Raw genomic sequence first — 27,172 nt, forward strand, 5'->3', positions numbered from 1 at the left:
ATAAATTTTTGTAATCAAAATAAAACCACACAGACATTTCTAATTGAATCAATTATAAAATTAATTGTATTTGTTTGAAATCAACATCAATTAAATGTTTAAGTGAATCAAGTAAAAAAATAATTTTTCAAATTAATTATTAATTTTTCCAAAAATTAATTATTAATTTTTCCAAAATGTTTAAAATTTTCAAATCAAATCAATTATTTTTTTAAACAATTTTATTTGTATACACAATTAAAACTTTGATTGATACCATCATTTTCGTGATTGAAGACATTTCAATTAAAAAATTAATTGGATCAATTAATCTCGTTATCGAATCATAATTTGTTTTTGTGTGTACATTAAATATCCTAGCTCATTGAGAAAGAAAATATATTTTGTGGAAAACTGTAATTCAAAATATTTTTTAATAGTTCAATTTGAGAAAACTATGTCGCTTTGTTAGAGATTAATAACCTTTCTCTAATGTTAAATTTATTGTTCTCTTAACACACCAGCTGCGATAGGCGGTCTTCAATTTCACGGAGATAAATCGAATTTGTAATCAATAGAAAATTTAAAAAGTTAATAAAATAATTTAAAAAATATTGATATAATTTTCTTTTGTTTGTTTTATTATATAGACAGAAAAAAACAATATTTTAATGTTTGTTTGAAATTGAAATTTTTAGAATGCTAAAATTATTTTATTTTGGGTATAAATATACCCAGAAAATACAGAAAAGGTATATAAGTACTTTTGTAAAATGTATATAAGTACGTTTTTAAAATGAAAAAATATTTATCATAAATTTTGTTTTTGTTAGTTTTATGATGTCGACTATTTTTTTGTGTAAAATTAAAATGTCTAATATGCTAAAAATATTTTTTTGTTATATTTAATTTTATATACAGAAAAAATATTTATATTAAAAAATTAAATTAAATTAAAAAATATTTAAAATTACAAATAATTCAATTTAAATATTTAAATTTTTATTTTGAAATTTTATCTTTGAAATTCTGTGTTTAATTAATATTTTTAAAACATTAAAAATATTTTTTGAAATATTTAATACCAATTTAAAACTTTAAAAATCATTTGTGAATTACCTTCAGATTTCTCTTTTTTTTTTGTTAATTTAAATATATTTATTTAAATTTATTTAAATTTTAATTTAATATCTTTTCAAAAATTCAAATATTTCCTAAATTTAAGTCATTTTGCTATTTAACCACTTCTATACTCTTCATGTTTGCATATGTAAACACGTCTAGCTGCGTATTCTGTATACACATACTTATAAACACACACTCACACAGCCATAGAGGGATGTTGTAAGTTGTTTCTGTGTATATGGAAACTGACATGTTGGTTGCCTCCTAAACTCCCTATGATGATTGCATGAGATGTGTGTTGTTATTGTCGTTGCCTCATTCGGCCAAGAGTGATGTTGCTCGTGTGATGTTGGCGTTGTTATACATGTCGTAGCATAAGGTACTCACATACATACAGAACAACGCAATTGACCTAGATTTTCCATATTCTGCCCCAATCTAAATTGCTGTTGTTGTTGCTGTTGTATTTTCACTTGGATTTACACAAGATTTTTCACTGCTGCCAGGCTGAGGCGGCAAAAAACACGCAGAACATGAAACATGAAAGCAAAAGGAAAAATAAACAAGTAGAAGCCAAAGCAAAAAAAGGAATGAAAAGAAAAACGAGGCGAAACGAATCATCAGCCGAAATAATTGTGTTAGCTGCAATTTTAAAATTCATGCTCTCTGTAATTTACTCTCTCTCTCTGTTTTCTACCATCTCTTAATTCTCAATTCCTTGATAGCCTACATTTGGGTGAATTTGTTCTCATTGAGTACTCACCAGAGAATACATTTCAATGTCCTGCGCAAATTGTCTTCTTGCTTGAAAATGCATTGCAACCAAGAATTATAGAGGAGAGATATGTGTGTGTGTGTGTGTCTATAACCGCTAGCCTGCTTTTGTGGATCAAAACGAGAGACAACAGCAGCATTACCTAAAAAAGGAAAAGAAGCCAGCTGCAATAGCAGCATTTCCATATGGGAAGTACCATGAATTTTTGTAGGTTAGCGGTTGTTTCTGTGCAAAAACACATGCTGCAGCCAGTTTCGGGTGGCTGCAAATTTTTTCGTTTAGCGACGCGCTTTTTCAATTTTCATTTCCCCATGTTTGTTTTTTTCCTGGTCTCATTCGACATGTGACAGCATAAGCACTTGACCAAAAATGTAGCAAAATTTTTGTTGGCCCTGGCATGTAAAAAAATAATTGTAATGGCCCTTCAAATCCAGAAAGGCAAGAAGAGTTCGTACATACACACACTCATTTGCTCACACTCATACTCAGAAACATAGAATGAGTGCGTTTGAAAAATTTTCCATTTTGCTTTGGTATTTCTTGTTGTTGTTGTTTTTTTTTTTTTTTTAAATAGGAAAATATTTATATATTCTATAGATGTTTTGTATACACTTTTGCACTGAATGTCCTTGAGGGGTAAAACGTCATTGAATGTGAATGTGTATGGCAACTACAGAAAATACAACGCAGCAACAGCAAAAAAAACAAAGATGGAAAATGTTCTTCTTCTCTTTAAGAGATTTTTTCCTGTTATTTAGTATGAAGCTGTGTGCTATGTAGGGGGGTTTGTGTTTTTTTTTTTGAAAATCCTAGGCATAAAGTTTCTAGGCTATAGTTCCAACTTATACAATAAGGCTCATTGATGCGTTGAGGTCAAAAAGTCCATCAAGGATAATGGGCTTGCAAATGGAGAGTAAACGTTATTTCGATGATAAGAACTGAGATTCATTTTAAGTAAACAAAAGGTGTTTTTTTCAGACATTTTAATTTGGGTCATGTACCAAAATGTGGCTTTAAGAGCGAACAGGGGTAAAGCTATATTGTATGATTTTTGAACCATAGACGCGGGTCTAGGCGTATGATGCATATTAATTTTTGGGTTCACAATGGCGTATGATTAATTGCCTTTATCCTTTTGTAGAGAACCTCTTATCTGCCAATTTTTGGAATAAGAAGAATGAAACTTTCGTCTCGCAAACAGAAAATAGACTGACAGACAAACGGACGGACGTATAGACAACCAGCTATATATACACTCAGAAAACAGCGGACCCATCACACAGAAAAAATTTCACGCAATTTTTTCCAATTAAAGTCTTAATTAAGTTTTAAAAAGTATTAAATTAAAAATTTTATTGATTCAACAATTTTTTTTAAATCAAGCAAAAATCAATAGTATCAATTAATTTTTTAATTGACTTTTAATTAATTTTTTAATTGATACTATCATTTCTGTGATTGAGGACATTTTAATTAAAAACTAATTGAAGACAAAAAATATTTTTTTTGTGTGCAGAAAGAAAAAAATTGGTTAATTGTAGAAAAACTGTATAACAAACGCCGATTACACGCCGATATCACAAAAATATCTAAATATTTTTTGACAAATTTTTTAAAGGTAATTAATTTTTTTCACTTAAAGTGAAAAGTGTGAAGTAAAATTAGAAAAAAAATATTTAAATCATGGAAACTTTCTCAAAACATAATTATTCCATGAACTAAAATAGAGTTAATTTGGCTTTAGTGCCCTGGAGGACTCACTTTTTTTTGAGTATCTAAAATTTCTGAAAGACATTTATTTTAAAAAATATTTTTGTTGGAAATTCCTTTAAAAATTTCAATTTCAAAATGGTAGGAGCGACAGGTTCTATGATTAGCATACTTTTTAAAACCGGTCTTAGTTATTTCTAGAAATAGCTGAGATATTTTTGAAGATGATTATTGATTTAGATGATCGATTTAACTCAACTTTAAAAACAAAAATTTTTGGGACTCTGGGGCGTATGATATATGAAAAATAGTAGTGTTAATTTGAATATGAGAACATAGTGTCGTATGATTTATATTATTTTAAAATTTCTAAATTTTTGAGACCTATTTGTAAGCAGAAATATATACAAAGAAACGGTTTTGAAATTTCCGAAATGGGAAATCTGCAAATCTTATATTAAACAAAATTAAGATTTAAGATGGGCGATGTTTATTTATACATAAAATATTAAACAAAAAAATCTTTAAATTTTCTTTGTTAACCTCCAGAATGCAGGCATTATTATTTCTTGAAATTATTGAGATGGACGATTTTTATTTTTACAAAAAATTTATAAATTTTCTTTATTAAGCTCCTGAATGCCGGCATTATTATTTCTTGAAATTACTGAGATATTTTTTTGGGAATTGATTAATGGGGAGTCAAAAGGATTCATATGATTTCTAAACATAATGGATTAAACCACATGCCGTATGATTAATGTAAATAAAATAGTAGTACCTTTTTTTATATAAGAACATGGTGTCGTATGATATATATTAATTATGAACTTAAAAATTGCCACGTCATATGTAGACTGTGAACGAAATCTCTAATTATCGAAATGAACATTTGCGATTTGGTTTATACATTAAATTTTTAAGTTAAACAAAATTAGGAATTGAGATGGATGTTTTTTATTTATATATAACATAAAACATTAAAAAACACCTATAAATTTTCTTTATTACTTTTATTTATATAAAACATGAAGGAACACATATGAATTTTCTTTATTCATCTCCAAAAAGTAGTCATTGGTACTTCTAGAAATGACTGAAATATTTTTTTTAATGGAGGTTCAAATGAATTCGGATTGAACACCGATGTGTCGTATGATTCATATTAATTTTGAACTTCAAAATTGCCATGCTATGACCAAATCTCAAATTGTCGAGATTGTAAAATTGCCGTTTTAAGATTTCAAATGAGCGATTTCGTTTTATTCATAAAACATTCAAAATTTGAAATTAAACAAAATTAGGAATTTAGTCGGGAGATTTATACTTTTATATAAAATATTAAAGAACACCTATGCATTCAGCAGCAGAAAGTAGTTATTTTTATTTCTAGAAATGGCTGAAATATTTTGGAATTGGCTAATGGAGTTTCAAATGGATTTGGTTTGAACTTGGTGCCGTATGATTAATGTAAATGGAAGAGTAGTACCATTTTTAATATATGAACATAATGTCGTATGATTCATATTAATTATCAACTTCAAAATTGCCATGCTATGAGCGCATCTCAAATTTTCGAGATTGTAAATTTGCCGTTTTAAGATTTCAAATGAGCGATTTCGTTTTATTCATAAAACATTCAAAATTTGAAATTAAACAATGCTAAGAATTTAGACGGAAGATTTATATTTTTTTTTTTCTAAAACATTAAAGAACACCTATGCATTCAGCAGCAGTAATTAGTTATTTTTATTTTTAGAAATGGCTGAAATATGTTTGGAATTGGCTAATGGAGTTTCAAATGGATTTGGTTTGAACTTGGTGCCGTATGATTAATGTAAATGGAAGAGTATTACCATTTTCAATATATGAACATAATGTCGAATGATTCATATTAATTATCAACTTCAAAATTGCCATGCTATGAGCGCATCTCAAATTTTCGAGATTGTAAATTTTTCCTTTTAAGATTTAAAATAAGCGATTTTGTTTTATTCATAAAACATTCAAAATTTGAAATTAAACAATACTAAGAATTTAGACGGAAGATTTATATTTTTATATAAAACATTAAAGAACACCTATGCATTCACCAGCAGAAAGTAGTTATTTTGATTTCTAGAAATGGCTGAAATATTTTTGGAATTGGCTAATGGAGGTTCAAATGGATTTGGTTTGAACTTGGTGCCGTATGATTAATGTAAATAGAATAGTAGTAGTATTTTAATAAAGGGTGGTTAAAATTTCAAGGGCCGATGTTGATTTTGAATAAAACACAAACTATTTAGAAAATTATTGTAATTTTATTTTATTATGATATATTGGTATTACTCAATTATGTATGGAATAAAATATTGGTCAAATGGTCGCCGCGACCTCGGTGACACACCTTCATCCGATGGTCCAAATTTTCGGTGACGCTGAGGCATAATGGAGGTTCTATGCCGTTAATGTGCCGAATTATCTCATCCTTTAGCTCTTGAATTGTTGCTGGCTTATCGACGTACACCTTTTCTTTCAAATAACCCCAAAGAAAAAAGTCCAACAGTGTCAAATCACATGATCTTGGCCATTGAATTTGTTGCGCAAAAGAGCCATTGTTTCGTTAGCTGTGTGGGAAGTGGTACCGCCCTGCTGAAACAACATATCGTCCACATCCATATCTTCCACTTCGGGCCTAATATTGAAAAAAATACGGCTCGATGGTGCCGCCAGCCCATAAACCGCACCAAACAGTCACTCTTTGTGGGTGCATTGGTTTTTCGACAATCACTCTTGGATTCTCATTCGCCTAAATGCGGCACTTCTGTTTATTGACGAAAATGTGTTATTGAGGTGAAAATGTGTCCCATCACTGAAGATGATTTTCTTCGAAAATGTCATCCATTGTTGCCATTTCTTGGAACCATTTAACACGTTGTTGGATTGTGTATCTCTCCATGGTTCAAATTGAGTAAGTCTTAAAAAGAGAAATGTCAAATAAAATTCGGAAATAAACCTGGCGTTTAGGTGAGGTTCACATTCAACATCGGCCCTTACAATTTAACCACCCTTTATAAGTATATGGTGGCGTATTATTTATATTAATTTGCAACTTTAAAATTGCCACACTATATTTACACTATCAGCAAAAATTTAAATTTTCAAGATGGTAAATTTGATGTTTTACTATTTTAAATAAGAGATTTATTTTTTTTTCTAAACATAAAAGATTCAAAGAGACCTTTATAGTTCTTTCGTTATATATACAATAATCAATTTTATATATTATTCTCCAGAAGTTAGTATTATTTTTTGTCATAGGGAAAATACAGCATTCGGAACACAAGACAGTTGCCAATTTTTTCATTGTAAGCAATTTTGTTTATTTAACCTTTGTTTCTAGAACTTTGGAAATATTACTAAATTTCCCTAAGTATTCAATTTTCTTTATTTAGTAGTCCACTAAAGTAAATAAGCCTTGGCCTTTGTAAAGTCCAAAAGGACTAAAACTACCAAATAAATATCTTTCAATATTTGTCAACAATCTTTATAAGGATTTTTTCCTCTCAGGCTCTTGAAAAGCTTTTTTATATTTTTCTTTCTACTTCACAAGGAAAGAAAAACTTTGTCTCCATCTAGTTTACAAGTTGTCTATCCTTCTGTGTTTTCTTGATTTTATTTTGTATTTTTTCTTATTAACTTCCGGTTCAAAAGTTTCGATGGGCACAATAACAAATTTTATTTGTTTTGTTTTTGTTTTTCAGTATTTTCCTTTTTTTCTCTCCAAAGTAGTTGGAAACTTCAGCATAATATCGAAAATGTCGTATACATGCATAGGTCTTCTTCTATTTAGGTCATTGTGTGTGTGTGTTTTTTTTTTGGAATTTCAGGCCTTTTTTGTTGTTGTTGATATTTTCTATTTTGGCTCCATATCAATTTAGGTCACATTGCAATGTAATCAGTTTCATCGTTGTGAAGTTGTTGGATGTCAAAACTTTGGCTAAATGAGAAAAAATAGAATAAGGGAAAAATAGCGGTAATTATTTTTTCTCTCTTTTTCTCATTTACTTAAAATCGTTGTTTCACTCTCTCTCTCTCTCCCTTGATCAGCAATGGGGAGTTGTTGAGAATTTGGGGGGTATTACGTATGTGTGTTTAAAGGAAGCTTAATTTCTTCTAGCATCATCGTTATGTTAATTACAATTTCCACATGGTTGTTTTCCTAGCGTTCGTTTTGCCTTTAATGTTGTTTTTTTTTGCTCAAGTTTTTCTTCCATTCCTCTCATTTCCTTAAAGCATTTTATGACTAATTGCACTTTTAGTTAATCTTTATTGTTGTTGGGTAAGTTTGTGGGGGTAGTCTTTACTGTGTGCTATGCCTTTACTACCGTTATTTTAGTTGTTGTTTGGCAATGCCATTATTGTCGACGACATTACATACCAATTAGGACAAATTAATTACTAGTGCTTGATATTCATGTAATATAGATTTCTCCTTGACTTGCTAGGTTTAGTTATAGCAAAGATGTTGGTTCCAATTTTCCTTATTACTCTTTATTCTGGTCGTTCTCGAAAACAAAAAAAAAAATACTGGAAGGTTTTTAAGATATTTTTTGGTCTTATTGTTGATATTTTTTTAAAGTCCAGGGTTCGGCTATTAAGCCTCTGCTTTTAAGGCAATTCAGATTATTTTTATATATTTAACCTAAGGGTAAGCTTACACTAGGCAAATATTTCACCAAAATGAGTGTCAAACGTTTTTTCAGGAGATTTTCGTAATATCTGAAGATAGATTTTTGGAGTGGGGCTTATCGTGATGTTATACATCCAATATGAGATAAAAATGATTGCTGGTCAAAAATTTTTTTCAGGAGATTTAAGAAATATCTGGATACAGATTTTTGGAGTGGGGCTTATCGTGATGTTATACATCCAATATGAGATAAATATGTTTGCTGGTATTATTGTGGTGGCGAATTATTTTACTTCATATTTTTTTTTATTTCCCACAATATTAAATTGTAGCCAATAAAATTTATCTTTGAAATATTTTTCTTATATCCAATCTATAATTTTATAATTGTGGTTTTTTTAAAACAAAAAAAAAATAGAAGTAAAACCAGTAGCTCAACGACATTGCTTACTATTCCTAATCAGCTACATATCTCTTCCCCAGAAAATTTCAACCACAAACCAAAAACTTAGAAAAAAAAAAAAACAAAATATTTCTCAACAAATATCCATCACTTTGCATACAAGTGTTCATCAATCATAGACATAATATGAAATTGTTTTTCTTAATCCATGAAAACAACAACAACAACAAATCGCTGTAATTAAAATGTTCCCATATTTTATATGAACGAGGGAAACCACGAAAATTGCATATCAACGTCAAGGCAACAAGAAATATAAACCAAAAAAAAAATATAATAAAATAGATTAATTTACTAATAAGCAACGAAATAAAAAAAAACTGATTTGTAATGTTTATACAAATTTGAATTTAACCACCGGCAGAGAAACAAAAAACCAACAAACACATGAGAGTAATGATGAAACAACAACATAAAGTCAACAACATTGTTGTTATTTGTAGTTTTACCACATGTGCCTATAAATAAATATTTAACAAATCGTATGAGGCATTCCAGTTTTAACTCATGTCTTGAGAAAATAAACAATTGGATTTATAAAAATATTTTTAACAAAACATATGACACATTCCAAGAGAAATAAGAATATCTCGGCTTTTTCTATCAGTTTTTCCTTAAATGAGATGTTCTTATATCCGTCTAAAATTTTAATAAACAGATAACAGCAGTTTAGACCAGACAAATCACTTTTTTCAGTTTTTTTAAGGGGCGTTTTGAAGGTTAGATTCATGCCTTATCTATGTGAAGATAATAATTTTTTTTTTAATATTATTAAAAAAGAGTGTTTTTAATATTAATTTAAAAACACTCTTTTTTTATGCAAATATTGTTTATAAGTAAAATGTTTTTCATATGCGTTTTTTCTTATATGAGTTACTGTTTCACCTTATGCTTAGTACTAAGTTCGTTTCTGCGAAAAACGAATATCTTCATCTATCTCTGTAAATAGGGTCTCAAACCCAGGGATGTTAACATATTTATGCGAAATAATATGCCTGCCTACTTCTTCGTGCGACAAAAGGGTTGTATAAATATGTGTCTGAAAATACTTAAAACAAAGATTTAGCATTTATTCCGCACTAACGTTTTTATATGGAGTATAACAGTTTTTTGTGCGAAAACGTGATCTTAGTACTAGGCTTTAAAGGTGACGTGGGTGTTACCAATTACCATGATTCTCCTTAAAGGTGAAAAGGTGTTGCCAATTACCATGAATAAGTTACTGATTCTCACTAAAGGAATAACGTTAAGAGCATAGCGACATTTTGTAGCACTACAATTTCATTTCGCGAGAAATTATTAATTAGCGTTGTTCTCTTTTTCTCCATGAAATAGCCTCTATGCAATTGCCCATATATAATGTGTTTATGCTCAACATAACTGAGCATTAAAATGAAATAAAAGGCAATACTATAAACCACAACTTCTATTTTATTGGGGCCAATACAAATGATGAAGGCAACAATACATATTCCCCCAACATGTTTATCTTACCACAACTCAACTCACCACACCATATCTATCCTCTACAATATATTGACTCTTGAGTTAAGCTCAAATATGCACAGTTTTGTTTTCTATCACTACATACATACATATTTACATAAAGCTTTAATTTCAAATACTATTTTCAAATATTAACCCTCTAATGGCCCAATTTTTTTGCCAGCTGATTAAATTTTCAATGTTAACGACACGAAAGCAAGAAAACTATATAAAAAAATTTATACGATATATGCTGCAAAGCCTCTTGAACAGTTTTAACTAAGTTTTCTTTTTATTTTGCCCATTTTTGTTGTCTTAAGGTGTGTTTTACTAAAAGCTTCCTTATTAAATGAAGACCGTCTAAAGGCGGGCTTGGGCATTATGAGTTGGAGTACACGGAGAGGAAAAATGTTTTTTTTTTGTTTATACTTTCAAAGGAAATTATGCAGAAATTTATACTTTGTCGTACTTATACGTTGTCGTTAAACATTTTTACTTCGCCTGAAGAGTGGGACAATAAAAATTTTCGTTAATATTAGGAAATATTTAGTTTCGTTTAAAGGAATTACATATTTATTATTAAGGAATTCAATAAAAAGTCAATATGAATATGTTATATACACGCAGAGAAGGATTACGAGTAGCTCTTACAGCAAAATTATTATATTCTCGCCAATCATAAAATGTTTGTCGAAATCAGACACATAATGACCGAGAAAATAAGATGGTTGCAGCAATCATGTTACATGTTTACTTTGAAGAAAATTTAACCACAAATCTACCAACTTAAAAACAAAAAACAACAACAGGAGGGGTCATTAGAAAATTTTGTCAACATTTTATTTGAATAAAAAAATTTATTAAAATTTCTATACAAAATTTTATTAAAATTTCTATACAAAATTTTCTAAAATTTTTCTTTTCTACACAAAATATTTTAAAAATTTTATTTCCATATAAACTATCATTTCTATATTATTTTGTTTTTGTTTCTTTTTTTAATTCTATTTCTATATGAAATTTTCTAAAAATTTGATTTCTATACAAAATTTTCTAAAAATGAAATTTCTATATAAAATTTTCTAAAATTGTTATTTCTATATACATATTCTATATACAAAACATTCTCAAAAGTTTGTTCTTATACAAAATATTTTCAAAAATTCTCTCAAAATTTTATTTATATAGGAAATTTTCTTAAAATTTTATTTATATAAAAAATTTGGTCAAAATTTTATTTATATAGAAAATTTGGTCAAAATTTTATTTATATAAAAAAGTTGGTCAACATTTTATTTATATAGAAAATTTGGTTAAAATTTTATTTATATAGAAAATTTGGTCAAAATGTTATTTATATAGAAAATTTATATAGAAAATTTTGTCAAAATTTTATTTATATAAAAAATTTGGTCAACGTTTTATTTATATAGAAAATTTGGTCAAAATTTTATTTATATAGAAAATTTGGTTGGAAGGGAATGTTTTACAAAATCTAACCCAATTTCTTGATGTTTTGGTAGATTTTGTAAAACATTCCCTTCCAACCAAATGTTCTATATAAATAAAATTTTGACCAAATTTTCTATATAAATAAAATTTTGACCACATTTTCTATATAAATAAAATTTTGACCAAATTTTTTATATAAATAAAATTTTAAGAAAATTTTCTATATAAATAAAATTTTGAGAAAATTTCCTATATAAATAAAATAGGAATAATTGTATATAGAATATGTATTTAGAAATAACATTTTTAGAAAATTTTATATAGAAATAACATTTTTAGAAAATTTTGTATAGAAATAACATTTTTAGAAAATTTTGTATAGAAATTGAATTAAAAAAAGAAACAAAAAAAAAAATTACTAAATATTACTTTGCTCTCTTGTTTTTCTGAGTGTAAAATCTTTTGAGAACTCTTCTCTCTCTCTCTCTCTCGTTCTTGCAAAGCAAACATGTGCGTATTATATATTTCATGTTAGAAAAATTCTTATGCTAATCACTAAGACCTCATATAGTGGTGTGTGGTATTATATATGCAATTTGAGGTTTTTAATATTTTTTTTTGTAAGTTATAGTCCATGATTACTGTTCATATTAACACTTTAAATATAAAAAGCTTCTGGCAGTATTAAAAGGTAAATATTACATGTACAAAGCAAAAAACTTTTCAATTGTTTACTTGGTTCAATTTCTCTCATGACAAATTTTGCTCAAAATTTCTATTTGATTGAAGTTCTGGTAACACTAAACAAAAAAATAAAATAAAATAGATTGAATTTCACTTAATAATTCTGTGAAATAATAATATAATACAATTTTCTAAAATTGTTGCTCTTGTTAGTCTACATTGTTTTTTAATTAAATAGCTTTTTTTTAATTTATAATTTTAAATAAATTATATTTTAATGCTGTGAGCCACTGTTAAAGCTTCTTTAAATAAATAACCAAAGCTAATGTCTAACTTCAACTTCACACTACGAACCGCATTCCATACGCAAAACAAAAACATCTCCAAAAGTTAATAAAAAAGAGAGCAACTACTCAGAAAACAAAAATACCCAGCACACCATATACAAAGAAGCAACAGCAATAGAAACTCACCTCAATACAATGTTCGTACTCCTTGCCAAAGCACCTACATAATACATATAAAAATACACATACACACGCTCTCAATCATTTTGGCAAATGAATGAATTCCAACTCTCTGTGGAAGAGGAAAAAGAAGCCACAACAAGAACCCAAATGGGAAAAATAACATTTGACACACATATGTGTGGTGGTGATTCGTGTTTATCTTCGTATTTTAGGAAGCAACATTAAAAGCTTATCTAATATAAGTGTTTTTGGTTTTTGCTGAGCAAACTTTTTTATTTGTCGTTTTTGTGAGTTCGTTTTTATTTTGGAGAGACCAAAGGCTGGAATATTCATGCATTCGTTGTCTCCCCCAAAACAAAACCAACTGACACCAATACCACTGCAGTATTTTAAAGTTATTTAACTATTTGCCTTTTTTGCATTGGTGAAGTGAAGAGGCATTTGAGTTATGGTGGCCATGTGTGAGCTCACTAGGTCGTCATTACGTTGTGATATTTACGAAGATGAGAGCCGTTTTTGTTTTTTTTTTTCAAATGGTTCGAGGGAGTAGTTGTGAGTGCGTTGCGGGTAGGTGTCTGTGAATATTTATGTCATGTGCGGCAACTTCACATGTTTTTCTTATTTATTAACTGTGGAGCCATGATGTTGTTTTTGTTTGTCTTTTTTTTCGTAGTTTGTTGGTGTATGTAGTGAGTGTTCTAAGTTGATGTTGTTTACACCCCATATACATATATGTATGTGCCACACAGTAGACCAATAATTGAAAAAAAAAAAAATTAAAAATTTGATATATGTTGTTGCAGATTTTTTTAAGTGGTGAAATGTGTGGATTCTAGATTTTGGACATAGTAAAATAATTTTCATATAGTAAACCAAACATACCATATCTCACTGTAGATTTTTCTCATATAAATCCCATTTTTTAGCCATGAGAATAATAGGTTGGTTGGTTGAAAACAAAAAAAAAAGGGGAATAATTATACACAAATGATGTATACAGATTTACCAAAATCGTATTTTCCACAAAATAGTTCAGACTTTTTTAAAGTTTGAAAATTTTACCACAAATCCATCTTCAACTTCGTATGGCGATAAAGACATTTTTGCAATTTTTAGCTCCAATTTTTTTTTTTCTCCAAACTACGAAATTTTCTTTAACGAGTGAAAAAAAATTAATTATGTCTGATAAATGTTTTTCAATTTGTTGAATAATATTTTTCTTATTTTTGTGAAATCGGTGTCATATCGACGTTTGTAATACAAAGTAAGGTTGCGACAAACATGTTACATGTTGCCCATGACGGAATAACATTATGCTATTGCAACATACTTTGGAGGGGGAGGGAGTACAATATTCCCTCTCTGGGTGAAAAATCGAATTTTTAAATACAAAGTATATTTATAAAATGTAGTCGATTACTCATTTTTACATTAATTTCTTTATGGATCTTATAGTAGTATATTAAATATTATGTTGTTACTCATCATCACTGTTTTTCACTAATTCAAAACCATTTCGACCCACTGTGTGTGTATAGTGGGTAAGCTTCAAACACCTAACATACTGTGAATGATGACAATGATGCTTAGAATTGTAATGGAGCAGAGTGAAGAGAGGTTTTCCGTTTCGTTTCGTTTCTTTTTTTGTTTTTGTTTCGTACTCTTGCTAATAGATGATGTATTATATTTCCTGCATACTATTCTTCTTCTCTTATGAAATCATGCTCTTTTGACTTTAAGTATGTATGTGTGTGTGTGTTGGGTTGTTTTATTATTCGTTCTATGGGGAGTTTGGCTTATTTCTCCCCAACATTTTGACCATATGTATTTGTACAAGTGCCTTGTGTCATATCATCTTTGTATGATGATAAGGTTTGATAGGTGTTTGGTGTTTTTTGCTGGTTTTGTTTTTTGTATGGCCTATTGTTGGGCATTTGTCATTACTTCCATCGAAGTTGTTGTTGTTATTCTGGTTTGGCCCAATGAGTTTTGTTTGTTATCAGCTCCAAATATTACCCATATTTCTATTGGTGCGTAAGTGTGTGAGGCCTAGTGTATGAATGTGTATGGGTTTGAAGTCTAGTGCTAATTTCAATATATTGTTGTTGTTGTTGTTCTTTAGCTGTTGAGGCTGGTTGTCGTCGCATGTTAGCTCGCTCGCCTACTTGTTCGTTCGTTCGTTCATTCGTATATTCCTCCTTTTGCCATCGTAGTCATCGGCGGCGCGAGTATGTGAGCACCAAACACAGCAGCTTTAGCAGCCACCACATTAGCTCCATAACGTTGGCGGTCCGCTCGCCACTGTTCGTTCGTTCGTTTGTTTTCGTTTTGTTATTCATTAACTCTTTGCGCTGCTGAGGCTGCTGCTCGTCTGCCTTTGGCCAGTGCGGTTTCGATACGCGTCGACTCTTGTCTTGGAAAAAATCACATTTCGATTTTTCCCTCAAAAAAAAAAAAGCTTTAAATCCGGCGGTATTAAACAGTTTAATAAAACTACGGAATTTATTTGCTTGGAAAAATCAATAAAAACGAAAACTAGCAAAGAAAAATTATTTTACACGAGCTATCTAAAGAAAAACACGGAAACGGAAATACTAAAACAAAATGCGGACGTGTAAGTGTTTTTTGAAAACTAAACCCCTCCACAAAATTAAAACAACAACAAATGATTTTAAGAAAATAGAAACTTCTAAGAGAAAAAAAAAATATATATAAAATAAAGCATATTTGAAAAAATTACATATAAGAAGTTTGTAAATTATGAATAATATTAAGTAAGAAATAACAAAAACAACAACAACAAATTATTAAAAAAAAATAACACTACAATTACCACAACCAACATCTGTTTAGAAATCTAAAGTGCTCTCTATTTTATATTCTTTTCGTTTTTTTTACTCTTTCGCTTGCTCTTTGGCTCTCTATTTGTCATCCTTAACACTGTGTTTGCCTATTACAAGCTGCTATAGTTTGTCCTTGTGAACGAAATGAACTCGTGTAAAATAACAACTCAAGAATATTCATAATTTTTTTTTATATAAATATAAACTAAAGCAACAAAATAATAAAGAATAATTTATACAAAAACAAGACCTCACTTGAGAAATAATTTCATACTTCAAAGGTGAAAAGTGGTATTTTCTTTTATCTAAAGATTTGGATTGTGGATTGTTTTTGCCATTCGTTTAATTTTTTCTGCCTTAGCCCAATTCAAAAAAAAAAAACATTTACGAGCACATATATACACTGGCTGTGTTTTTATATGTGACAACACAGCAAGTTGTGCCATATAAGTGGGAACCTAACCTTGAATTCTTTAAAATACGTTTCTCAGTGCTGTGCCATATATATATATATATGTGTGTGTGTTTGTTTGGGGTATCTTTACCGTGATGGTGGTGGTGAAAACAAAACGACAACATTCGTATGACCCAATCTTCCTCCTCTCCCCCACTATGCAAACACACGAACGAATAGCAGCAACTCTATTTGAAATGTGATTTCGTGACGTGTGTTGGAATTCTTAATAATTCTTAGCTTTCTTTGCCAACATTTCGTTTATTCTCAACTTTGCATTGCTTGTGTTCTAGGGACCTATAAGTGAGATATATGTGGTGTATTTGAGTGTGTAGCAAGAATAGATGATGGTGTCTTTTGAAGATACTCAACTCACATAAAATCGTTTTGTAGTTTTTGCACTGGTGTGAGCTCATAGTCTCTTTTTTCATATTTTGTTCTCTGATATCGTTTTTGTTCTCTTTCTAATCCAAAGTGTTTTGTTTTTGCTTTGAAACTTGAAGTTCATATATATGCGAGTATATTTTGAATTTACTATGACATGGCATGAAATAATAACAAAAAAACAAATATAATAAAACAAAAATACAATAACACTTATATAAAAAAGTGTTTATTGTGAAGAAATAAAGAAACGAAACGAAATTATTGTGACCAAGCTTATCACTTCTGGCATTATAAAAAAAAAAACACATTTAATTTTTGCCCTGGTTGTTTTTTTTTCGCTTAAAAAGGCAATCACCAATTATATCTCATTTAACGGATATTCCGTTTTTTGTTTCATCTCCACCCCAATTTATATTTGTCTACAAATATTTCTTTAAATTAATTTACATTTAATTCATTTCATCTGGCATAATAAATGAAACTCCTTTGAGAAATCCCAAAATGTATTAGGCCCTTTACAAAAATTAATTTCCTATTTAATGGATAATTTGCCGTAGAGAAACAGCAAATTTTTGCAGGAAGTTTAAATCTATTTCCGGTTTTATGTATACAAATTTATCTTCAAGGTCTATACATATATAATAATAATAGGAAAGGAGATTTATATGTAGAACAAGTTTCTTTTCTAATACATTTTTGGAATCTATAATTGGTTGTATAATCTATAGATAAACTGGAAATTATATTTATGAAAATCAATAGGAAATTGAATTTTGGAAGCTTAATGGTTCAAACAATTTTATTATACTGTTTTCTATTTTATTAAAATCTTTCATTATAATTACAAATTATAATAAATGTATAAAATATAAACACTAGCATATAAGGCTATTGGCTTAAAAACTTACACGCAGAGAATGAATATGATCACCTCAAACATGTTTCAAAAGCAAAATGTTATTTTTGTATGGTGACCATGTAACATGTTTGTCACTAAAATGTTATTTTATCGTCAAATATAACCTGTTTGCCGAAATCAGATACATGATTTCCGAGAAAATAACATGGTTGCGAAATCCATGTTACATGGTCACCACCCAAAAATAACATTTTGCTATTAAAACAGGTTTGAGGTGATCATATTCCTTCTCTGGGTGTATTTATTACTCGATGTTCTTCAAATCGAACATAAGGTCTTATGACTTTTCAAAAGTGTAATATATCAGCCTTATTGCTCTAGTTTTTTTATGAAATTCCATTTTAGAAAATATGACAAATCTTCATTAAATTAAAATATATAATTTTACTACACCTTTCAAATGCACCCAGAGAAGGAATATGATCACCTCAAAAATGTTTCAAGAGCAAAATGTTATATTTGGGTGGTGACCATGTAACATGGTTTTCGCAACCATGTTATTTTCTCGGAAATCATGTATCTGATTATATTTGCCGAGAAAACAACATTTTAGTGACAAACATGTTACATGGTCACCATACAAAAATAACATTTTGCTCTTGAAACATGTTTGAGGTGATTATATACCTTCTCCGCGTGTGTGGTCAACACTATAACTACACAAGAGCTATTATAGAGTGTCTTAGAGTCTACTCAGCATTCGTTTATCTTTTTCATGATGGTTTTATTTGATTAGTTTTCTATTAAACAAATTGTTAAGTCAAATATATTTTGGCCTCATTATAATTTTGTTGATATATAAGTGAAACTCACTTCAAATCATTTGATGATAAACATCAGAAAAACAATTAAAATGCCCTAAAGGTTTGGAAACCCATTCGCTTAAGATAAGATTTGTTGCCAATTGAATATATGTATATTTTTTCTCAACCTTCAAATCGAAATCATTTCATACTATGAATGGTAGTATCTGGTAAATTAAAAAGCTTAAAATATGTCATTGTTTAAATAAAGTATAACCAATCTTTTGGACCAAAAGAAAAAAACAACTCATCATTCACATAATCCTATTGTGATCATCAATCACGATTTCTTACGCCAATTTGCCACCAAAGTGTAAGCAATAAAATTCTGCAAATACCCTCCCAATAAACACAATAGCAATGGATGAGAAAATAAAATAAAAACAAATAAAAAAAACTAAGCTCAAATTATAGCATAATAATTTTATTTTTATAATCCCTCTCTGCCATTGTTGTTGTTAGCTTTTGTTAATATTTATAGTAACATTTAATATGTCATTATTACTGGTTAATATTAAACACTAAAACCACTATAACCATCATATGGTTAAATCATATAACTATACACAACAAAAATTAAAATAACTCATCTTGTTTTTGTTGTTGCTCAGACTTCGCTCAGAGAGTCTTCCCTGGGCTAAACACGCAAAGCATTTAGCATTCGGTTTAAAATGCATTGGTATGTGCGAGTGTGTGTCTTAAGTCTAAACGCCCCTTCATACAATGACGACAACAACAATATTGCGGCTTTGTTGTTGTTAAGGCTAAGCAAATATTCCTTTTCTAATGTGCTTTGCCATTACATTGTACATATCCATAACCATACAATACAACACAATGGATGACAGTAGCGTTAAGCGGCAACAACTCGAACCAAGAGAATCGTGTAATTTATTTGAAAACAAATTCGTGTCACTGTGTCGTGTGCTACGTAATGTTAAACGAAACACGCAAATATTGTCGAAGATACGCGTGCACACACACACACACACGCCCGCATATGATATATGCCTCAGGTACTTTAGTCGATTCATGAGTACCAACGATAACATGACATGCCTTTTACAATGAATGCCCTCGCCCGCCACCCCCCATTCACCTATCAAATACGATTGAATGTTGATATGAATAAAAACTGAAAACTAAACCAGACCGGACCGGACCAAAGACATCAAGACCAAACCAAACAACCGGCTTAAGTATTAAGTTAATATATGTCTACATACATATGTGTATTGTGTGAATGTGTTATGTCTAAAATAATCGTAACAATAGCAATGAAAATCAATAGTCTTTTTTTCCACCATTTGCTGTGCTTGGCTTTCAGTTTCAATATCACAAGCAAAGCGAAAAATGACAAGAGAAATAAAATCTAAAACAAAAAATCTACTCCATATACGTTTTCAAATATAACACGAGAAGACAACGCCAACATTTACAATGATTGTTTAATCGCCTCTGGGGAAAATCATCAAGGGCAAATATTTTTGTATTCGAATATTATTGATGATTCGGGAATTATTTATGGGAAAATGAAAAAGAAAAACTAATGACTTTATGGAAATATATAACAAGGAAGTATAAAGGAGCTACAGTATGCTATACGAGCTATTGATTTGCCAAGAAGAAGGCTGCGTTCAGCAGTGTTGAGTTCTAGAGGATTTTCAAAATTTCAATTGGGTAAAAAATTTTTATAAATATTTTGCAAATGGCAATTGATTTTAAAAATGTGAGATATTTGTAGGATTAACTATATCATCGCGATTTGGCCAAAAGACAAAGTCATCATGTGTGCAGCATATTTATCTCAAAATAAAACAAATATCTTAAAAAAAATTAAAAGTCTTAACCAAAGGCTTTAACGAATTGATCTTTAAGAGAGCTATTCTATATACTAACTAGAAATATAGCTCATTAGAGAATCAATCAAAAATTTCAATGTGTGCGTGATGAAATCATTAAAATCGATACAAATTAAAATCAAAAGTAAGTGTCTTACACTATTAATAAATGCAAGTGCCTATTCTATTGTTTCGAACTGATTATATACTCCTTCAAATCCTTTAAAATATTGAGGAAAACTAGAACTTAGGAAACTGTAATTTAAAAACTTATAAATCTCTATAGAAAATTGCTTACATTGCGTACCATAGAGAATTGATCCTGAAAACCTGTGGTATCCCTAATATTACTTGCCTCCTCTACTTCTCCTATATGGTCATATTATGCATATGTGCAAATGTTATATGAAATGAAAATATATATTTCAAATTCTTGAAAATATATGTATTTAATGAATTGATTTTACAAATATGAGATATAAGTACGTCTAGCATATCATCGCAATTCAAAGTAGGGTCACAGTCATCATGAGTGCAGAATATTTATCTGAAAATAAAAGAAGCACTTTTTTAAAATAAAAAAAAAAAACGAATTTCCTAAAATTCTTAACCCCAGGCCATAACGAATTGATTTTTGAGAGGGAATTGCTACATACTAACTAGAAATATAGCTCATTAGAGAATCTATCATATTTTGTAATGTGTGCATAAAGAAATTATGGAAAGTGTACGGTACAAAATGTTTTTATTATTATTATTATTATTTCACTATATCTCCCAAAAAATGCAACACGCAATTTCAATGCATATAACTATTCTTATTTTATATAATCCATTAAGTTACAAGCAAGTTAAATATTGTATATATACAAAAACTATAACTTACAAAACTGTAATATACCATTTTCCTAAGCCTCTATAGAGAATTGCATACATTTTCATCTTTCGAAATTGATCTTGAAAATGTATGGCATCCGCAATATTAACTACTTCCTCTGATTTCCGTATATGGCCATATTATTCATGTGTGCAAAATCCTTTAAAATATTGATGAAAACTAGAACTTAGGAAACTGTAATTTAAAAACTTATAAATCTCTATAGAAAATTGCTTACATTGTGTACTTTAGAAAATTGATCCTAAAAACCGGTGGTATCTCTAATATTACTTGCCTCCTCTACTTCTCCTATATGGTTATATTATGCATGTGTGCAAATGTTACATTCTAAATAAAATCGCTTAGATGAAATGAAAATGTATCCTTAAAATTCTTGCAAATATATTTATTTAATGAATTGATTTTACAAATATGAGATACAACTACGACTAGCTATATCATCGCAATTCAGAGTAGGGTCACAGTCATCATGTGTGCAGATTATTTATCTGAAAATAAAAGAAGGACTTTTTAAAAATAAAAAACACACCTTTGTCAAAATGAAAAAAAAAAAATAAATGATATTTCCTAAAACTCTTAACCCCAAGCCATAACGAATTGATTTTTGAAAGAAAATTGCTACATACTGACTAGAAATATATCTCATTATAGAATCTATCATATTTTGTAATGTGTGCATAGTGAAATTATGAAAAGTTTTCGACACAACATTTATGAAATTATAATTATTTCACTATATCTCCCACAAAATGCAACACACACTTTCAAATATTATTATTTGAAATAAAAACAATTATTTACAATAGATAGTGGCATAATTATAATACATTCAGTAATATTATATACTAAGTTTCATTTTTTCTAAACCTCTATAGAGAATTGCGTAAATTTTCATCTTTCAGAATTGATCTTGAAATCGTATGGTTTTCATAACATTAGCTACTTCCTCTGCTTTCCGTATAAGGCCATATTATCCATGTGTGCAAATGTTACATTCCAAATAAATTGAAATATATCTCAATATTACCAACACCTATTTTTTTACACCTACATTACAACCAAAACAATCGCTCTTAACAGACGGTCTATTGTAAGCTATACAAACTTGTCATTCAACTCAGCAATCAAAGATCAATTCATCTTGGTCTTTTGTATGATTTTTTGTTTTCAATTCTGAAAGATTACCTTAGAAGTCTTGGGTATTGGACAATAGTTTGTGTAAAAGTTAAATTTTACAAATCCATTTGAAGTTGGAATAAAACAAAACAGTAAACACAATGACATGAGGCAATCGTAAAACTTGTATTGAATATGGTGGATTACAAAGCCTTACAAACGAATTGGATATGTAGATAGCCATGAGTTCCATATATAGATGTAACATATAGAACTCAATGGCCAGATGTTGGATTTTGATATATTATATTTTAGCTATAGATTTAATAAACATTTATTGATAGACGACTAAACGCCACAGTTCAGCCCGGCCAATAAATTATTTGGCATATTCAAAATAAAGAAATAAATATACGTACGTATTTAGTTTTTTTTTTCGAAAAATAACCTGTCGCAAATCTCAAGAAGAGGAGAAAAACAACACTCTGTTTTTTTTTTGTATAAATGCCGTCAAAAAGAAGAAAAAAAAAATAGGAAGATGATGATGATGTTTATGAGTTTTAATTAACACAACACGTTTGCCAAGATTAGCATAAAACGTGCTAGAGTTAAATGAGCTAGCATTCAAGCTATGCCCCTCTATCACTTTGTGAATCTTAAAGCTTATGCTGATGCTGCTAAATAGGTGTCGTGCATTTGAAAATCACATGAATACAACGATATAGCAACTCAAACCGAAATCAATGACATAAATCTAATTAACAGAAAAATGGACAAACAGAGACAGACGGCCGAAACTGGTTTTATATGTAAATTTTCTTAAATCAAATAGATTCCAATTCCAATGCGGAGATGTACACTTGTTTTAGAGTTTTAATGATGGTGATGATGATTTTTGCTGGGTATTTTAAAGCTCGTTGTTTCTGTCATTCAAAAATGGCTCTTCTATTTTTTTTTCTCTTCATGTCTTTTTCAATAATTTATTTATTTTAAGTTATTGCGTAATTTATATGCCCGCTGGCCATACAATGGGTGTGGAGTTAAGTAGAAGTGCTAAAAGGAATCCAGTAAGACTTTTGGAAGTGTCGCAAAACCAAAAGTTTCCCAAATGAAGTTGATAAGTAATTACGAACTTCTCTGCCCTATTCTAAACGAGAACTCAATCACATGGAGTAGGCTAAGGAACTTGATATGGCCTTTTATCTATGCTATTTATCAGTTGGTTTTTATGTGGATTTGGAACCTTGAAGATACCAACAATTCAATGTCAATATATGTAAATTAGAAACATTGACACAGTGGTTAATGGGCCGATGAATGAGATGCTCCAGATATGGTTTTGTTTTCCTTCACAATTTGATTTTTGGCATAAAATCGAACGATTACTTTTGGTCTATGCCAAATTTGGTGTGAATAGAAAACCAAAAGCATTTGCCATTAAAAAGTGGCAAAAGGAAAAGTTAAGGCCAACACAAAATCATATTTATTTTTTTAGTATGTACGAATTAAAAATAGTGATAATAGAACATGGCTAAAAATTACTTAGGCCACTTTAGACCGAACAAAGCTTTTGCCCATTTTTGATTAGAAATTTTTAAAACTTTAGTAACAGCCCATCAAAAAAAAAAAAAACGTCGCCAAAAGAGTAGTGAAAATGTTCTTTTTTGGTACCGGAAGTGGTACCAAATTGACACAAAAGCGATGAATTTAACATGGGCTTGTCATAGGACGGATGTCAACAGCCGCTGCACTGAATTTGCATCACTTCTTAAGGTGTAAGGCGAATTCAGTGTTTTGGATGTGAATTACGAAATTTGATGATATTTTGACAAATAAATAATTTTTAAAATTTTTTATGATTTTTAATGCATTATAACGCTTGTCTGGAACTTTTGTGATCAAATAGTTTCAAAAATTCGAAATTTTTCTACAAAGGATTTAGCATTTTTTTTCGGCTAAATTTAAATAATTTGTACCATTTTAGTAATTCTTAATCTGTTTTTAACCTATTTGAAACACAAAGAAAAAATTCATTAAAAATATGAAAAAAGCGAGTTATAAAGAAATAGACTCAAATGAACATCCTGTGCAGTTAAAATATAGAACATCTTTGGGAGAGCATTTTTTTTAAGTTCTTTTAAAGTTGTGCCTTGAGAAGAACTTCCAAATTTTTTTGCTGGGAGGCTACGTACAGTATTAACCCTAACTTTTGATAGAAGTGTCCAATAAATTCGAACTTTTGGCAGGATGCAATTTACATCAATCCGAATAAAAAACAACGAACTCCATCAAAAACATGCTAAGTCGACATAGCGTACTCTGAAATGAGGACATCGATATCATTTGACATGTTAAAAATAAATGTTTAACACACATTTAGCAATGTATCATATTTTTAAGAAAAGGAAAATTCATATATGATATATCTACAGAACGAAAAAATCTTTTCTCTGGAACGAAATTTTAGAAAAAAAAACTTTATTACGCAGACATTTTTTTCTGATTCAATAACGAAACTATTTGATTGAATTAATTTTTTAATTGAAATGTCTTCAATCACACGAAAATGATAGTGTCAATCATAGTTTTAATTGGGCCTAAAAAATGGCTCTTTTCAAATATTAAATGATGTCATTAATAAATTTCAATAAATTTTTTTAATTTTGATGTTGATTGCAAAACTCAAGAAATTTTTTTATTGATTAAATTTAATAGAGTGACTGCAAAAATTGATTTCTTGATTTGCAATTGGTTTCCTTATTAAAAACGGAGTGTTTTTGGTTCCATTAAAAAATCGAATTTTAATTAATTATATTTTAATTTCAATAATTTCAATAATTTGATTAAAAATTTAATTGTATCAATATTTTTAATTAAAAATTAAACAATTTTCCAATCATTTACTTAATCGATTTAAAGTTTCTAGTTTTGATTAAAAAATTAATTGCTTCAATTATTTTTTTCATTAATAATTTACAAATGTTCAATAATTTAATTAAAAATTAAAAAAAAAATAAAACATTGAATTAATCGATTTAATGTGAGTTAAATGTCTCAATTATATTTTTAATTAATAGTATAAAAAATGGTCCATCATTGACTTAATCTTTCTAGTTTAATTAAAACGGTATTTTGTCAATTAAGTTTTTAATTAAATCTTTATAAATTTAATGGTCTACTTTGATTAAAAAAATTAATTGTATCAATAATTTTTTTAATTGAAAAAGTTGGTGATATTATTTCTGTGTATACAGTATTTTCTTTAAGAGCCAATGGACCCTAATTTATGACAATTTTGTCTCCTATTTTTTGTTTTTATTATCAAAATCTGTTTAATGTCCAATGGAAACTTCGTTTGTCAAAAATTTCATTCCTCAAAAAAGAAAACTCTTCTTCCAGTATAAAATCTTTAAATGAAACCATTTTCAATATTTAAAAATATTATATTTGTTTTCTATGTGAAAATATATGGAATACTCTCTGTAGGTAAAGTCTAACAATTTTTTTTATTTCTTTAGCCTAACCATCATAGTTTTTTCCTCTAACACCTCACCACTGTGTTTGGTATAGTATTAATTTTCTTTCGACCCCTATTATTATCATAAGTGTAATTAATACTGAAAAATATTTACATATAAATAACATGAAAGTGAACAGACAAGCCTATCATCGACGACCTATCATTGAGTGTATGGCAAATTATGCTGATAAATCGTTTTTCCAAACCATCAAATTCATTAAGAGACCTCTTTAAATTTTGCCGAAAATCCCCCCAAAAACTTGAAGTTCTTGAACCACACTTTGTAAAAGTTAGCGGATATTTGTTGAAATATTTACACATATTTGCTCATACAATTTTATAATTTACACTTAAACTCTCGCAATCGTACTCAGCTACATAGATCCCCTTATTAAAAAAGGGGCCTACTCAAACCATAATGTATAGCAGTAAAGAGTTATAATGTGTGTGTGTATGAGAGTTGCTCAGAAGAAGAAACAAAATGAGAGCACAAGTATGAAAACATGGTTGCCTCTGTGGGCCATATATGAGCGTGTACTCTTTTGCCTTTGTTAACATTTTTTCAAGGTTACATTGAAGTGTTGTTTATGGGGTGGGGGATACAAGTTTGAAGAGTATAGGCGTTTGTGTTTGAGTGCGTGCATGTGCTTTGAGAGAGGGGAGCTCTTTGTTTTTTTTTTCATTGTATTGCTGATATGTGTTAGCCATGCTAAGCTTAATAGCTACCAAATGATGCCTAATAAATCCAAGGAGCAAAGCAAAAGTATTAAGCAAATAATTATAAACAAGACTTCCCCCTTCAAATCAAATATTAAAATTAGTTCTTTTCATTTCACGGCTTATGTGATTCGACTGGCCGTATTAGAAAAGGAAGAAGAAGAAAGAACCCTTCAGATATATTTGAACTGGAAATGAATTATGAATATGACCTTTGACGTATGAAAGTTGTTTGTATTGAAGTGGGGGGTTGAGAGTTGTTTTTTAGGTTTGCTTATTTTAAAGGTTGGTCACATTTGTGTGGACCAAAATATATAAGATATATTCCATTTAATTTGCACTGAAATTTCTCAAAATTAACCGAATGATATTCAATGAAATTTTTAAATGGAACATTTAATTTCTTACTAGACTTCGATGATTGATGCTATCATTTGATTTGATTAATTTTTGTTTTGATTAAAAAATTAATAGATTCAATGAATTTTTTAATTGGATAATTTTTCCAATGGAATTAAAACTGTAATAGAAAAATTGTAGGGGGATATTTAAGACCCCTAAATCGATATTTTATGGTCAAGTTGGATCCTATTTTGATTTATACTTATTTTACTTTAATCTCTGTATTTTCTATTAGAATATTTTACATTTTTTGTTAGCTTGTTTAATTATTAAATTAAATTTCTTTATGGTGGTCTATGGCTAAATCAATTAGCCATAGAAAATTTTTTAATTTTTTCTAAAAAAAAAATACTTACATTTTTTGTCACAACCAATGAAGTTTAAAAAAATTATGGTAAACGATATTTCATTGAATCAGGTTGTTTAGCTTATAGTTGGCGACCGAAAAAATCGT

The 27,172-nt window shown here is 29.0% G+C and overlaps 1 protein-coding gene across 12 annotated transcripts in view; it reads left to right on the forward strand.

Annotated features, from left to right (window-relative positions):
- ps (RNA-binding protein Nova-1-like protein passilla) overlaps window positions 1-27,172 on the forward strand; it is a 154,649-nt gene that overhangs the window by 71,449 nt on the left and 56,028 nt on the right. The window contains exon 1 of one of the 12 annotated variants that reach the window (XM_075291384.1): window positions 15,022-15,432. The exons of 9 other annotated variants lie outside the window; for them this stretch is intronic. In XM_075291384.1, the coding sequence (XP_075147499.1) occupies window positions 15,423-15,432 (10 nt within the window). In that variant the 5' untranslated portion in view covers window positions 15,022-15,422. Of the gene's footprint in view, window positions 1-15,021; window positions 15,433-27,172 lie in introns of those variants that run through there. 2 more of the 12 variants (XM_075291387.1, XM_075291344.1) reach the window with 2 other exon arrangements.

This window comes from Haematobia irritans, chromosome 1 (assembly GCF_050003625.1).
Source record: "Haematobia irritans isolate KBUSLIRL chromosome 1, ASM5000362v1, whole genome shotgun sequence".
Classification (NCBI taxonomy): Eukaryota; Metazoa; Arthropoda; class Insecta; order Diptera; family Muscidae; genus Haematobia; species Haematobia irritans.